Source organism: Acanthaster planci, linkage group LG03 (genome assembly GCF_054643075.1).
Source record: "Acanthaster planci isolate LZ-2023a linkage group LG03, COTS_SCS, whole genome shotgun sequence".
NCBI classification, from domain to species: Eukaryota; Metazoa; Echinodermata; class Asteroidea; order Valvatida; family Acanthasteridae; genus Acanthaster; species Acanthaster planci.
In genome coordinates, this window is record NC_141779.1 from 7,587,332 (window position 1) to 7,605,037 (window position 17,706).

The window sequence follows — 17,706 nt, forward strand, 5'->3', positions numbered from 1 at the left end:
TTTTGTCAACCTGGGTACCCGTAAAAAAGAAAAATTAATTAGAAATACCATTGCATTGGACCATGTGCTCGAAACAGGGTTCTTTTTCGTACATAGGAAAGAAGCAGCACATCATTCTAAGTGTCAGGGTAAATCTCTCCTACCTATCAAATGAAACTGTTACCTCAATTTGCAAAGTCTTCTTTTTGTAAGTATATGAAACAGAAAAAACCAAAACTGTTCATGAACATCAAAACATGCGAGAGATCTGCAAACCACCTACATGTCACACCAGCTACTGCACAAAGGAAATGTCCCAGATGCTGCACGACCACATACATGTGGAATACACATGCACAGATGGACTAGAACGTATGTGCGGACCAGATCAGTGCTACGGAATATGGATGTCATGGGTTAACAGGCTTTTAAGTACAAAATTACCACCGTAACCAGAACAATGCCCACACCCTCATATCCCCTTATTTTGAAGTTTTTGAATAAAAAGAACCGCCACCAAAATGCTTCAAATGCCATTGAAAGATTCGTAAGTCTAGGGTCAAGAGTCATCACTGCCAAGCGCATTTCTTTTCTCACTGGGACAATGCACGCTGCATAAACCAACGTTATCTGAAACTGCAACAAATCCTGGCCTTTTAAGCCACTGAAGCTAGCCTGATTGCTACAACGGGCCCAACTGTAGTCCCCTTCAGACAGTCCAATTGCTGACACTGTAGTGGCCATGTGACTGCAAAAGGAAAGGTCATGTGACAAAAATCCAAGTGAAAAACAGGACTAATGTGCAGCGCTTCACGTTGTAAACAAGACTATTACAAAAGTTTTGCTGCACGAAGGTAGTACGATAAAGTGGTCTCTTTTAATTGAAAGAAATTTTAGAATAACTCCATTCCCCTGAGGTTCAAGTTGCACTGTATAAGTACTTCAACAAGGATACATTTGACTGGGTGACTATATTATAATTGGTCAATATTTCCCTTTTTTCAAAAGAAAGAAACACTTAGATCTGAAAGGCTTAAGTGCACAAAACATCCTTCCTGCTTTTTTGTTTGATTCAGAATCCACAGTTCCACTGAATCACTGAGGAAATCTATTTTGCTTTAATTTAAAAGTAATTTTGAAATCAAAAGTGACAACAATGACGGTACATTTCTTGGTATCAAAAACTAAGCTGGTTCTCTGACTCCTTGTGTTTATGTAGCACATTCAGTGCTTTGGTTACGATCAAATAATATGAGGCTGATCAACAACACAATTTGTGCATGATCGCCACTTACAGCATGTGTAGTACCGCTGCTACGTGTATATTACACAGGTCCATTCTCGCTACGACATCAATCCCACCATAAAATATTTTTTTTTCAATTTTGTTTCATACAAAAATACTGTTACTGAACTCACACAGTAAGCACTACCACTTCAGCACAAAAGTCATTTCGGTCATTTACTTTTTTTCCCTTCTTTTTTACCGGTACCCAGCCTGAAAAAATGGAACCGGGATTGATAGTGACAGGTGGGTACCCCGGTAACCAGCATAGGCCTAGTATCGTATCCAGGCGCCAGAGCATTTTTACGCAACGGGCATTATCAAATCTTTACAGCAGGCATTATCAAGTGTTAATACACAGTCATGTTGTGCATTGTTGAATAGGGAAATGGTCTGAGGTGTTTATGAATATACAATATCATAACAATGTAAGCCTCAAATGGCAACACTGGACTGTATACTCCCCAGGGAGCTGAGGTTTGAGAAATGTTCGGACGTTGTGAGCCTGATGAGCAGAGGAAATGATAACATACACGTAGATGTACATGTATCAATGCCTGTGAATGGCAGATGACCCGCATCTCATACATGCTGTAACATTATTATATAATGTAACTCAACCTTGGTCCTCACAATCAAGCCTGAATTCATCCAGGGCCAGATCTCGGCTGGTCAATTTAGTTGCAATTTAACTAATATGATCCAACCTTGTGTAGTGCTAGTCCACGCAAGTAAATCCATATCACAGCTGGAACAAACTGCAAGCAAAAGCGCTTCAGCTCAAAGTGTCCAGAGCGGTAAAATTCATACAACTGGCCGCATACTGGTTCCTGCAGCTAAAAGTGAAATCAAGAATATGAACATGAACCTTAAAATGTGTGTTCTTTCTTGCTTTGACATGTAGAAGCATACATGTACATGTGCGTGTACACAAACAAGAAGTATGAACTTTAACATCCAAAGACATGGTAATGATGAAACAAATAACAAACAGAGTTTTTGTACAAAAAATTCTCTTCAGTAACTTCAACTTCATAATTCATGTAGACATGTATATATGTGCAAATACATGTATTGAAAATGTACATGTACTTGTATTTGTAGACACTGGTTCCATGAAGAGTTGGTATACTTGGCATCATTTGTTGCATGGGCTAACCCATAAAATCTGCCTTGTACATGTAAGTTGAGGTTCATAGTTCTTCTGTTACTTATCCCTTCCTATATCTTCCTGACCCAGAAACCCTATAGAATTTGCCTTCAACTGATATCATAAATTTTATTATGTGTGCCCACTCACAAACTCACATTACATTTTGATCAGAAAAGTTTCTGGTTAAAAGCTTTGGGAGTTAGTCTTAGCATACTTACACTGGAGTGAGGCTCTTGAAGAATTTCATAAATTGATTTGATGAGCTGTACATCATTTTTAATCTTTCCACAAAAAGTTGCTACATCTGTTCCATCTATGAACTAAAAACCAAATACACATTATAAATGCATGAACGTTGAAAAAATGTGCAGAGTCAATATCCTGGCACTGAATTACTGCGCATATTCAGGTAGCCAAGAATTCAGCTTCATGTACGTACAGTTTCCTACACTTGTACGTAACTGACACTTGCATGCATACAATCTTTACTAAGGTTGAGATTTAGTAATATTTAAAAATAGGCATGCTTAAAATTTTGACAAAACTTGCAAAATACTTCAATACTTAGAGCAGGAATCTTGGTTGAACCATGGATCTATCAACTGCAACCAGAATTTAATTTGTGACTATTTGTGTTCATTTACAAGCAAATATAAAAACAGAAATTTCAAAGTGACACATGTACATATACAATGTGACATTGTTTAAGTTAACAAGAGAAAGACTATGTAAATGTGTACTTCATTACCCATTTTACCTTAAATACAAATCAATCTGCTACTTGAAGACAATTGATAGATTCTATAACGAACGGCTAGTATGTGTAGACATTTCCAAGTTACATCACATACCTTATACTCGGTTAGCCAGTTTTGCACTTTTTTCTCTGCCATTATTAATCCTCAGTTCATCACTGATGGTACACTTTCCACTGCCTTTCAATTTTCTGACAGGAATGACAGACCTCAAAATCTACAGTCAGACAGTCAGGAGTAAAGCAATTTACATGTCAATTGAATACTAGACAGTATAACTAGAAATCATTACATACTACTGCTTGTTGTTTCACCTTTTTTACTTCTTGCAGTATGTATTTCATACATGTATGTCAATACTTTACAGAATCAGTTGTGTTCCAACACTGTCATGTTATTTAATCATTTTGGGGAAGCCTAACAAGAAACTGTGTAGTCATACCATTTTGGGCATGAAAAGAGGACAGGTTGTCCCAAATTATAAAAACAAAATTACATTGAAGACACTTTAATAGAAAGAGTTCTGTGTCTGGCCTCACACAATTTTTATGTTTCATAAACACAAAAAAGTTAGAAAACAAGTGTCTTGTTCAGAACCCTAGGGGAACAGCAAGAGTGCCAACTCCAGCCCTTGTCAAACTTGGTGTTAATGAAACTTCACAATTATAGAGGCTGGATGTGGAACTCTTCAAGAAACTCAAAGCAAAAATATTCAGGCACGTAACAGCAAGTGTAAGATATCAATACTTAAATTATAAGTCCTGTGAAATTTTTTAAATAGGGTATGTGTGGGGAGGTAATATCCAACCACTGGTCAACTGCTTCGGGGCAATGTAGACATGCAATTACAGTTTCACTCAAATGACTGCAGTCAACCCATTTTGTGAAGTCATCATTCACATTTTGGTATTGGTTAAATCTCGCAGCATTCATGGTCTCGGCCATCTTGCAAAATTTACTTGGGACCAACTGTAACGTTTTAGCACCACCCATCTCACACTGTTTAAAAGTCTTTACTTTATTTCTTTGATTGCAAAACACTCTACGTCCATGTCAAGCTATGAACATCAATGTTGCTATTATAACTGCTGTAAGTACACTGCAGTCCTTATGTTGTTTGTGTCTTCAATTCTTTATAGCAAAAGAACTTGGGTACATGTACCCATAAGTCTCCATAACAAAACAACTTAAGTAAACCTAAAGCTACACTGTTTTGCCATCAATATGATGCATGCATGTATACATGTACATATATGTGACGATAATACACGTATGGCAAAAGAAACTAATTTCTTAAAACTCAAACCACCAAGACATTTACTGTCAGATTTTGCAGGAAAGTAAAAATTAAGAATCACCCAAAAGAGCCATGTGGGTCAGGAGTGTTCATTTTGTTGGTAGTGACGCACTCATAATGCTTGCATTTCATACATGTCAGTTGTTTGTGAACCTGGAAAGAGCAGTGATGACCAAAGGCACCTCCTGTTTCCTCTTGTGGCCCTTCACGGGGCTCACATGGTACATGTAGTCAGCAGGTCTCTAATTTTGCCACCTTTTGTCAGGTCTCATTGATTTTCACAGTAAGTGGTAAAGTGACCTGGTGACTATACTGTCATGGACGTTACATTTACCTGGCACCTGCAAATAAAATGGTACTTTTGCCAGGCACCTACACAGTAGCTGTTTTTGGACCAAGAAATTCTTACAATGACAAATTTTAGTCTGGTTCAGTGACAACATACTGGTTGTCATTGCAACTTCGTATTCAAGAGGTGGGAAGGGAATGTTATTTTCACTTTGTGACAGTCCTTGGTGTGTCTTTCTTGGAGAATGTGCACTGTACTCTAAGGCTGAATAGGGAAGGAATAGTCCTGTGTAATATGTTGTGATAATCCAATTTTAATACGTGAACCTGTTTGTTTACAGTAGTAAAGGAGGGGCATCCCCTGCTTCCCAGAGTGGTTGAGCTGATACATGTACATGTATATACCATCAACCCGACGCATACACAGTGTGTAAGACACGTGAAATGTGGGATGTGGTTGGGTCATTTTTCATCTGGAGATTGTGAGGATGGTGAGTAAAAGCTATAAATTTTGCCCAACATAGTTGGTTACATGATCTGGAACCCTTACACGTACATGTAGGTCATTGGATTTAAATAGATATGGATTAGGCCTAGTATCGACTGCTTTTTTGGCAAAATTTGATTAAGAAAGTTTTTTTTTTATGAACCATGATTTGACATAACTGGCATGACTGGGCTGCACTCAAAAGCCTACAGCATTACGAACCTATAAAAAGTCATACTCTCCAAGTCACACGGACATGACAAAGTAATGACTTGTGGAGTTCAGCAAGTAAGTCTGAGTAACATGGACACTACAAATTGGCTTTTAAAACATTTGGACATGGTCAGGCAATAGTAGAGTCCAAGTACTTTCCTCAAAATAGCTTGTACCCAGAGTCAAAATCCTCCAAATTCATCCCCAAAACAGTCCTGAAACTGTCTTTGGGATTCTGAGGGAATCAAAGATAACAATGAAGGTGGTAAAGTTTACTCACATATGGGATAAAAAGAGAAATTTTCTGCTGAAATTAGAAATACTCATCGGCCAAGCTCAAAGTCACTCTGCATGCTGTTCTGCTGATTGTAGATTGTTACTGACTAGGTTCATGGTAAACAATTTCTGCAGACCTACATGGTTTTCCAAGTCACTGCAGAAGGGGTGCGGATCTGTTTTAAACATAAAGAAAGGAAAACATAGACAGCAAACCCAAAGCATTGAGGAATGACACAAACATGCTCAGAGGGATTGATAAAGCAGAAAATGGAAAATGAAATACATGGTGAATTACGATATTTATAGGAATAAAAATTACATACATATTTTCGGTGAAATGAAAACACTGAATTAATCAGAAAACAAAAACCACTAACTTCCTGGCTACAATAACACATCTTTATGGCACCTTTCCATACCAGCATGTACGTTTTTGGTTGCGTTGCGTATACGATACGTTCATGCATTTCATTTTCACAGACACAAAAATCAACTCCATTAACAGAACATCATGCGCATTGCATTCAACCGTGACAGGTACATAGCACTTGGCACAAATGTTGATGCACATATGGAAAGGTGCCTTTAGTCTTCTAAAAACAGTGGCTTTTCCTCGAAGGTTAGCAGCAGCCAGCACCACACAGAACATCATGCACCATGTGCACCGGGGCTGGCCACGTGCCCAATGATGTCGGCGACGTCCACAAAAGTGGTGTGGTCAAGATAATGTCTCGGTTGGACTTCTTGAAAAGTCACAAAAGTTCCTCCAAAATGGACATTTTATATTTACGCATACAGACACTTGAGTTTAACAAGTCAAGAATTGAAAATGAATATTGACATTAATAAATCCATCATTTGCGTATTTTTCTCATTTTTTGGTTAAAAGTTATAGTAGTCGAATTTGACGACGAGAAACATTTAAATTCAGCAATGACTGTCAAATTTGGCAAAGTTGTTCAATTCGTACTTTTCATTTCAATCTTGCATAAAAAATTTAATATTGCTGAAAAATGTTGATCTTCCATGAGAAAAATACTCTCGCATGAAACTCTGAGTCTTGCGCGAAATTTCAATTTTTCCTGAACGTTTTGCATCTTCCATGAGAAAATGTAATGCATGAAAAATTAAACCTTGCATTAAAATGTTGCGTCTCGCATGACAAATTTTAGTCTTTCATAAATTTCATTGTGTCTTGCAGCAAAATAGATTAGTCTTGATTTTCTTTTTGTATCGGACTTCAGTGAGGGTTTTGAATTAATTTCGCCTTGGCATTCCATGTACACAGCTACCGAACATTGTCAGGTTTATATCAGTCAGGAACCATTTCTGATTTCAATGGAAAATTTCTCTTTAATACTGTACATGAGGAAATAAACCACTTTCATTATAATCTTTGATTCCCACTGAAAGTGGGAGCATTGGACAGTTTTAGGACTGTTTTGGGGAATAATTGACCCGGGGTTAAAGCTTTTATGAGTGAAATGAATTAATGGAAAAGAAAGCATATGGAAGGTACATGTACATGTACTTGGACTCCAAAATGTCCAAATGTTAAATAAGGTGATTTGTAGAGTCCAGGTACACGTAGCTCTACTGAGTGGAGTGTTAGTACTCTTTTTTTCAAATTCTGTGTTGGATTGGTCAAACTTTGAAAAAGAGGAGTAGGCCTAGGCCTACTAATGCTCCACACAGTAAAGCTAATGTCCGTGACGGTATACATGTAGTTGCCAGGTCCCTTTTTTCCCCACTTACTGTGAAAACCAGTGAGGCTTGACAAAAAGTAGGTGGCGAAAGTACATGTACATGTAGGGACCTCGCGACTATACGGTCACAAACGTTAGTCCAAGTTACATGTAAGTCTGGTTTCAATAGGGTCGTTTGTGATGTAGATATGAACAGAAGGACACCGTGCATGATGTCATTCCACTCAAAAATAAACAAAATAGCATTCTAAACTTTGTGATTTTTTGTGGAAAATACCCTTTTAGATTGACCTCATGATGCCAAACCCATATTCAAGTTTCATGCATTTCATTGATGGTCAGCTGTTTAATTGATCACAAGGATGTAATATTTAAGCATTACGAAGAAAATGGGCAAAACTTATGTCAACTGGCATGGCTGGGCCCTTGTTCATCGAGCATAGGTCTACCACAAGGAACATCTCACCCACGATATAAATCACATTAGCACAGCGCTGTATCAGAATGGATACAAATCAAATCAAGACGCAAGACCCAAGATCCACCTCTGGCAGAAGAATCACCTAAACTCAAAGACAACTAGTTAGGGCCCCTTGTTCTATTACGTAGGTTTCACATTACAATTCTACCCGGGTTTTCTCGGAGTAATTGAAAAAAATAACCTTGAGAATACCCGGGTAATTCAGAGTGTTCACACTGCCCTTCTCGGGGTTAGAAATTCTCAGGGTTAACTGCCTCGAAACCCCACTTAAAATGGGTATTTTTAACCCTACTCGCGAGGTGGGTTAAGCCATCAACCACAGGGTTAACGGCGGCCTTGAGACAATTCTCCAGGTTACTTTGGTAGTATGCATGCTCGCCAGGTTTCCTTCAATGCGGATTTTCTCATCGAATAGATAGGATGGCGCATGCACAACCAGCACTGTCCTCAGCTCCACAGCCTCAGGCAGGCACTGCCAATGTCCATTGTGGCTGGTATCTCATCGTATTCATACTTTTATTTCATACAGAGGACACCAGTCTAATTAACTAGTAACTAGTCTTTTTGATATACGAACACCATTATTATTTGCAAGGCACAAGTTGTGACCTCATGCTGCATGCGTGACATGTCACGGGTACATGTACGTGTCTGTGCTTAAATTACATGTACATACACATCGGCTGCACAGTGTACATATTATTTATTATTATTATCTCCGGGTTGCCCCGATTGAAATGTGAACATGGTTACAATTACCCAGGTCTGCATGAAAGTGGGTACGCTAAATATCCTGGGTGAAGTTTGGAAGGGTGAAACAATTCTCCAGGTAAGTTTATACCTGGATATGAACAAATACCCGGGTGAATAAATTACACGGGAAAAGCCAAACAAGTGTGAAACCGGCTTTACCCTCCCCTACAAAAGTCCTTTTCACACTAGTCTGAACTTACCCGGGTAAATTACCTGGGTAGTGGTTCATACCAGGTAGGAACTAACCTTGAGAATCCGTTTTACACTGCAAAACTTCAACCCGCAATTTAGCTTACCCACTTTCATGCCAACCCGGGTAATGTTCACACAATCAGGTGCACATGATTCTACACTACATCATTGTAGAAAAATGGCACCTGTTATGAAATTGGAACCCCCTAGTGTTGATTATACACTGTACTTCTTCTTGGTTTTGCCTGTTTCGCCATAGATAATGAAATAGAAGTGTTGATGTGTCCAGATGTGTACATGTTAAAAAAACTTATGCTGATGAAGCCATGTATGTTCACACGCCCAGCATGAGGTCAAGACTAGTGCCTTCCAAATAGTATATAAGAATTTAACTCAGAAAGACAAGTTACTGACCTTTATATGAAGTACATATGAAAATAATGCACCGTCGTATCTATTTGATGAAACAAACAAAGTTGCATTTTGAGGCAGTTAACCTGGCGAATTTCTAACCCTGAGAAGTGAAGTGTGAGCACTCCCAATTACTCAAGTAATCTCTGGGTTAAATTTTTCAATAACCCTAAAATAACCCAGGTAACAGCATAGTGTCAAACCTGCTCTAGGCAGTATTTCCAATTACATCCAGCAAATCTTCTACTAGCATGATATATGTATGCATTCAATTGTCCCGTACAGCCCCTTGAAGATGCAGAATCTCCTGACCTCACACAAGGCCTCAGCACAAGCCAGGAGTGTTCAAGATCCTCTGCCTATGTGACAGATGCCTCAGAGAGACTGGCAGCGACCTCCCTACCAGATGCAATGGACACAAGGCCCTGTGTAGGAAAGGAGAGCTCAAAGAGTCTTCCATCATCAAGTACTTCCACACCAAAGACACCAGGTCAACTGGAGCCAAGCTGAACTCATCACCAGCATTGAATATTTGTACCCTCGCCTCATCAGGGAAGCAATCAAAATCCTTGATCATATCACAGTTCCCTAAGACACCAGTTTCAACATCAGTGACAGTTGGTGACCCATCCTCACACTCCAGTCCGACAGGTCTCCAATACCCTAGGACATGTTCCACCCAATGGGCCTTCCTCTGTACTATTCTCTGTCATGATCTGCTGGAGTACACCTGGGTTAGATCCCGAGTTACATGTAGCATTGTCTACACAACTCACCTTCTCTGGACACCATATAAATCGCTTCACCACTGACCACGAACAGAGATACCGTACACTGCCTGAAACGTTGAGTACCAATAACCCTCTGGTTCTCTTCAGAACCACACATACTGGTAATTTAATACAAAAGAGATTTTTTGCTTGGTGCTACTGTAAACCGTTTGCTTAACTTACATGTATGTGTAAACCCAAAATGTGCACAAACCAGAAAGATGTGCAGAAATGTGTAAGAAACACAATGCTGAGGATGAACTACATGTACATGATTCTGATGGCAACGACAAAAATGGCAAATGGAGTGGACAGACAGCCCATATGCAGAAATAAAATTAATTTAACCCCATTTGCAACTGCTAACATGAAAGTGAATTTTGTAATGACTATTGACGTGAATTTGTGAAAGGCGTGGGCCCATGAAAGTTGCTACAGTATATGCATGTATGAGAAAATGCGGTCCCCTTTTGGAGACTGCGCCAGTACGCTTTCATCTCAGCAGCACCTACTGTACATGTAGGTTGTGGAATGCCTTGCCCTAGGACATGAGATTTGACCACTCATTGTATTCTTTTAAAACTAAACTTAAAACTTTCCTTTTTAATCAAGCATTTGGTAATTCTTAGTCCTTGTATTGTTTTTACATGTTCGTGTAACTTCTGCGGAAGGAGCTACTGCTGTGTGGTGTATACTATCTTAATTTGATAATCTGGTATGTGTTTTTTATTTATACTGTGCAGATTCCTTGCTATGTATTTACAGATTTAGTTATGAGTTCTTTCAGTTAAATATTTACGGTAAATACAACTAATGATACTTTAGTTGTTTCATTCTAGTTTTTCTTAATTTTTTAGTTTATTTTGTGCTGGTCTTTTTATATTAATTTTAATTACTATTTTAACTATGTAATGCGCTTATGAGTAGGGGTGTCCCGGAGAAAGTGCAATATAAATTTAATTATTATTTATTTATTTATTTAAATGTCCAGATTAATGACATATTAATATAAATTATTCCACACCCTAAAAGTTGTCGTGTCAAATAATTGTATCATTTAGCATTGTATTCTATCTAAATATTCTGAAAGTGTGCTTGAGATACATGTAGGGGCTACAAAAACCTATGCATTCAAGACACCACCCAGTATCATGAATACTGCATAGGCCTACATTGTATGAAGCACAGGCCGGCCCGTCGGCCACAATGATGCTCAGATACAAGGTACTATAGTGGTATTTTTCAAAATGTTTCAATAATTACCACAGACTTCAACCAACACTATATTGAACCATAAATTGAGTTTGGTGTGCTTTGTATAGGACACAAACTGTATTCTTATCCAAGTGCTAAGGAAAAAGTGGGCATTTACTACCAAAAAGCTACCAACCTGGGATTGCTATCACATCAATTAAGCATCACCAGACATGTACAAGTATAAACCTTCCAAAAATGTGTTATTAGATTTTGCTACCAAAGGTGGTACCAATATTGGCCTCTGGCCCATGGACTAGGTCCCTACATGTATATGCTTGCATTGTAGTCTTGATTACCTTGCTCTTTGCATTTCTTACATTATATGGAAACGAGGGGTGCGTTCAACTTACGCTAGCATTTGAGCAAACGTTTGAATGCTGTGCATCATGCTACCAGTATGGACTGGAATGTGCCAAATGCTGTACACGTACATACATGTACGCTGCAGTTTGTTCACATGGCAGAAGACAGCAGCGTTAATCTTACTTGGTGTTGCCAGAATTTTGAAGAATTTATTACAGGCCAACTCGACGACTGTCATAATGTTCCTGATTTGGTTTCTGATATGATTGGGAAATTAGTTTAAGTCAATGAGTTCAGAGGAAGTTGAGAGTGAAGATTGCTGGATTATGTGTGAGTTGTGCAGGGGAAAATGCCATCTGCTAAGGAAATCATATTAGGGGCCATTTTATTTACAAACTCGGACCATAAACATTTTAAAATCAAGCTGAATTATAGTTCGTTGCTTTCCTTCGATTTGCCACACTTTCGTCCTTTCAGGTTGAGTTTCAGGCCCGATTGAAGAGTTATAACCATCACTTTAGTCCTCAGCTTCCATCTATTTTAAAAGTCTGCTAACCTTCACTAGGCTTAACACCTCTTCTACTATTCTAGAGCGTTTGCCAAAGTTTGCTAACACTGCCTATACATGTACTTGACACCAAACACGTTCCAGTTTGAAAATGTGTGCGTAAAATATGCAACGTTTACATTGTTTGCTTGTGTGGAACGCAACCCTGGCTTCACTCCATGAACTAACGTTAGCCTATCTGCTAATGTTACACTTCATGTACACGTAAGACCCATAAAAAGGGCCCGCGGGAGTTCATTAGCCCAGGTTGGATGTTGTCTTCATTTCATTACGACTGACGTCCAGGTTCTAAGACTTCTGTACAAAACGACCACAAACTTAGTTCTAGTTTGTTCTTGGTTTACCTTGCTGAAGAAACTAATTTTTCATGTTTACAAGTTCTTCCTGACCTTATCTATCCACCAGGGGGGGTAGGAATTTCAGAACAAACCATGGACTGCAAAATCGAGGAAAATAAGTGAGAGAACACATTAAATTTGTGGACGTAATTCATCCGTTCTTGAGTTGTAAAGTGCACCCACATACAGGGATCCGAGCTGCGTGCATGCACTGGGTGTGCGCGATTTCCAGTGAAGGTCTATTGCACACCTGTTGCACGGAGGCCGTGACTGGTACCCGGTTTTAACTCATCTGCCGATATCAGAAAATTGCAGAACTTACCATTTTTGTCATATCGGGGGCTTCAGACTGACCAATTAACCCCCTATTAAGCTATTGGTTACCCCTAAAAGGTTCCTTTATCTGTGCCAGTGTGTTCTGGAAAAGTTCTCCATCTCTAAAAGAAATATATTTGGTGTAACTTTTAAAATGGGACAAATATGAGTAAATTGCTAGCAACAGAAATGCGCCAAAGCCTTGCTGGATAATACCCTCTCCCCTTGACACGGAACTGCCGGGAGTCCCTTAACTTCTATTGAATTTTGTGGACACCTTTTGTCAATTTTAAGTCCACCTGTTAACACATAATACATGCTAAAAAATGGCCAAGTTTTGTACAAATCATGAATTTTAGCTTTCCCGTAATGGCTGTAGTAAACTCAGCTTCCATGCAGGTAACTAGGCCAACTGTCACCAACCCACGCCCCAGCCTTGCCCGGCCCGATGTCATGTGTACTCGGCATGGAGATTAATGGAACTCAAGCTGAGAACCACATTTGTTTTCGAAACGAGTGCATTCGGTTAGACTTCAGTTTCGGTTCCAGTCAAAACATGTAGTTTCGATGTGCGTGTACGCAGCTCGGAATCTCGTGCATCAGGTAGTTGTGCGCATACACAGTACAAACTACTGCACTGGAGAACGGCTGAACCTGCGTACCACAATGGCAAGAATTAATGTTACTTCAGACTTCATTTTCCCGTTTTTGCCTTTGGTGGTGTTGAATTCTTATCCCACCACCTATGGAGATAAGGACGCATAGGAGTTACAGACATGAAATTGGCTCCTTGGAAAACATAGAAGTGTTGAAAATTTCAGTTACAAAATTTTTCACCCAATTTGTCACCCTTTATATCCTATACTCCCTCCGTAACGTAGAACGGTCAGGGAGTCCACCTGGGGTAGGGAGTTCATTACCTTTAGCACCCTGTTCTTATAATATAATAAGGAAACAAAGTTCACTTAATCAAACTTACTGACATTTTCACCTTAGGGCATGTAAGGTACTATTACTCAATCCTGATAGGCTTAGTCTAGGTAAGTTTTGACAATACTTAAGCAAGAAAACCACAAATTTCTAACCTGCGTTTGGAAAAAGACAACTGCTCGGCTTAGTCGAATCATGCCATTTTGTTTCTCGCCTGGTTACCCGACTCAGGCATTTTGGATTCATCAAAACAAATCTCCATCCAGGTCCAGACTACATTCGCTAATTTGTCATTCACCACTCTTCGGGGCAGTCATCTGGTCATGTACGCTGCAGTTTTACTCCAAAGTTTCCTTCAAAACCAAATGCCCTGTTCTCTTTATTTGTGATATGGAACTCATTGAGAGGATATCACCAACAACTTTTTTTAGATAGTGTTTTGAAAAAGTGGAATTTGTTCCCTTATTATAGGTACAGGTTGCTAAGTAAAGGTAATTGAACACCATGCATCCTGGCATAACCGAGATATATATGCAACCATACGTATGAAGCCAAACCATGATGGTTGTGTTTGTATTGCACATGCCCAATGTGTATTAGACTTGCGTTGCAGCCCTTCATTGTTATATCAACAGTAAAAACACCATCAATTTGTGTGAATTGCGGTAGTCAAGCGGTTACGGCATAATAGTTTGTGATGCATGGGGTGTGGGTTCGAATCACGGGTCGGAATTGTGGGCAGGGAGGTTTTTTTTTTTAAAGGAAAATAAAGCCCAAATCAAATGTTATTGGAGCCTAATTTCACACATGAAGTTTTTATGGTTGGTTGAGCATCAAGATGTCATGCATTGTGCATGGTTGTGAACCGTGGTTTGGCTTCATATGTGTGATTGGCATATATAGCTCCATAACCTACATGTACATCACCATGCAACTTGCAAGTCTACTCCTTCGTCACACATACTACGGCCCAGTCCCGATTAACACTGAAACAGTGATTTCTTCCGATCAAGTTTATCCAGGATGTCCAGGGATATAATCAGACATGCATCCGCTGGATCTTATGGGCTGAAATCGCACCAGTATGCTCACTACTTTAATACTTACGCTGCTAACTACACCCTAGGTTGCTATTTGCAGACAACTCTCCTTTTAGGCCTACTTCAATACTTGTTTGGAGGATGGGAAAATATGTCGCCTGCAGTAAGCGTTTTTCCCGTCCGGACGAATTTTAGCCCGAATTGCACATTTCACAGACTCCTTTGTATGTTTAAGTCACGGTAACCCGTACGGAGAACCTGTCTAGTTTGCACTCAGACTTCAGTACATACGAATTTAGTACAGATCCGCAAGAGTACCTGTCGATCGTGGAAAGTTAGGCTGTTTTGTGTCGCAGCTATTACTCAACGCCTATCCAGTCTTAATCATTTAAGGGTGCACTGCCCAATTCAAGGGAAATTCTTGGGCAGGCCGAGGCGCTCAAAAAGTACCCCTACAGTTTATTTGGAAAAGAGGAGATTGTGTGGCTCAAGAATTTGTGGGATTGTAAAAGAATGGCCCAGAATGAACTCCCTAGATTCAAGGGCTCCCATCCCAGGGCGAAGCATAGAAAAATGCCACTGAAAAATTGTCCCAAGAGCCTGAAAAGGTGGAGGGATGTCATTTGAAAAATGGCCGCTGACAGACTTGGGAACGTTCACTTTTTGGAAGGTGAGTTTGTTTTGGGTGGATAATTAAAAATTTCATTGGTTAACCTACTAAAAATTGAAAATCAATTGAGAGCTGAATGACCCCAGAACACTTTGTTTTTTGTTTGAGAGGCCTGAGGGACTTCGGTCGCCCGCACCGGGGCTGCAAACGTGGTCGATTTTACATTGTCTTCAATGGGGCTTCAATTAGTTCAGTGCACCCTTAATACGGCGATCGTTGAACATGTCACGCGGCTTGCTCTCTGTGACGTGACACGAAACAGCCGTCAGTTTTGTTGAAGGGTCCAGTCTACTAATTCAAAATTCAAGCTCCATTGAAAACAGTGTAAAATCAGCACTAATCAGGGCCCAATAGCATGCACGCCAACATCCCTGAGATTTCTGAAACACAAATTAAATTCTTGTCTGGTCACTTATCTTTCAATTTCTTTTCAATTTTTTGTGGGTTAACCAATTACATTTTTACAAAACAAAATCACCCCCCAAAAAGTGATTTTTCCAACGTCTGATTGCAGCCAGTTTTTCATGTGGCAACCCTCAACTTTCTCGGGCACTTAGGACCATTTTTTTAACCGTAGTTTTTAGCCCTTCTGCTCTCATATGAAAGCTCAAAGACCCAGGGAGTTCATCCCGGCAACGATTTACACAATCTCACCATTTTGGGGGCCAAACAATCTCCTTTTTCAAAAGATACTGTTGGGGGGGCACTTTTAATGCTAATGAGCTGGCCAGAAATTCTCACTTGAATTAGTGGGCTGCACCCTGAAGTCGGACCAAAATTCGTCCGTTGGGGATGGGAAATTTCGCAAACTGCATGCAGGCAGCATTTTTCTTCCCAAGCAAAAGGCGAGGATGGGGGGAAGTTAGCAGCATACGCCGGGCCCTGTTTATGGGTCTACATGAAAGTTGGTCACCATGACATGATTGGAAAAGGCCTATTAGTAGGTTGGTAGTAGGCCTATTCCTCTTTTTTGATTTTGTTTTCGATTTTGGACGGGATCGTCCCGCCCAAAATCGAAAAAGACTGAGGAATACCAACGTTCCACTCAGCAGAGCAAGACCATATTATTCTGGGAAAACAACTGTTTCTACCTCCATGCCTGTAGCATGGAGGAAGGAACGTAGGGACATGCATAAATGAGTGAGGGTGCTATTCAGTTGGGAACTCATTTTCTGAAATAGGGAACAAGCCAAAATCTAATTTTCATTGAAATAAGGCATGAATAAGAACAAAGATTTTATGAAAATATGGATTTAAGCTTTTCAGTCAAAATCCACACTCATTTATGTGTACAAAAAACCCAGTTTGCTCTGCATTACATGTACAAAAAGTCCCAAAACATCTCAAAATGCCTCTGTTTATTCCTCACAGAGGAATAAGAACACCCTTTAAATCAGTGTCTCTTTGCTTTGCAGGGCCCGATGGAATCCAAACTTGTATCAAAATGTTTTTATGACACTCTCTCCAAGATCCTGTCAAAAGGAAAACAGAAAAAGTATAGGTTTTCCACTGCCATTTTGGAAAATGTGTAAAGGAATCAGTAATAGCATTCGTTTTCAAGCGAAATGGAACAAACATTCAAATCCCTGTTTCTGTTGAACAAAGAAAAATTTTATTTTAAAGAGGTGCATTCAGTCGTATAAAGTCGGTGTTCAGTTTCCTAATATTGCACTGGTTTAGTGTATTGAGATTCATTTTTGCTTGAAATTGAATGCACCTCTGCCATCCTTCATTCATATTCATTTGAACTCAAGCTATTTCACAATATGCAGGCAATTTTGCCTTTGTGTTATTTAAGGTACGGTGTATGCCTGGTCAAGAAATGGAATTTGTTTGTGTCCTAACACTTACACATGTTTACACATATTTAGTTGATTGGTTAAATGTTTGAATATATACATGATTGAAATAAACCATAGGCTGTCATTAAAACTACTGACTGTTGCAAGAAACCTATCAACAGCAGCGCTGAGGGAACCTTCCTTCTTGTGCTGCTTTCAATCATAGAAACCCTGTATATTCTCACCGTTTGATAACAAACACTTTAAGCATTCATGAGTAACATGACATTTATTATCAACGTGGTGTCATGATGTGTGTAACCTTGTATTTTCTGATCAACTGAATGTATATTTTACGATTTTAAATTACGGCAAATGAAAATGAATACTTACTTCCGAAGGGTCACGGTACAAGACAGATTTTCAGCGAATGAGAATGCATATTTGTTGTAATT

The 17,706-nt window shown here is 39.4% G+C and overlaps 1 protein-coding gene across 3 annotated transcripts in view; it reads right to left on the reverse strand.

Annotated features, from left to right (window-relative positions):
• The window catches only part of LOC147799597 (hyccin-like), a 34,619-nt gene extending 19,538 nt beyond the window's left edge, over positions 1-15,081 (reverse strand). The window contains exons 1-5 of one of the 3 annotated variants that reach the window (XM_087134356.1): positions 14,868-15,080; positions 5,738-5,909; positions 3,269-3,389; positions 2,636-2,737; positions 1,972-2,100 (exon numbers count right to left, since the gene is read on the reverse strand). In XM_087134356.1, the coding sequence (XP_086990482.1) occupies positions 1,972-2,100; positions 2,636-2,737; positions 3,269-3,310 (273 nt within the window). In that variant the 5' untranslated portion in view covers positions 3,311-3,389; positions 5,738-5,909; positions 14,868-15,080. Of the gene's footprint in view, positions 1-1,897; positions 1,931-1,971; positions 2,101-2,635; positions 2,738-3,268; positions 3,390-5,737; positions 5,910-14,867 lie in introns of those variants that run through there. The other 2 variants (XM_087134357.1, XM_087134358.1) reach the window with 2 other exon arrangements.
• Between the last annotated feature and the right edge of the window lie 2,625 nt (positions 15,082-17,706).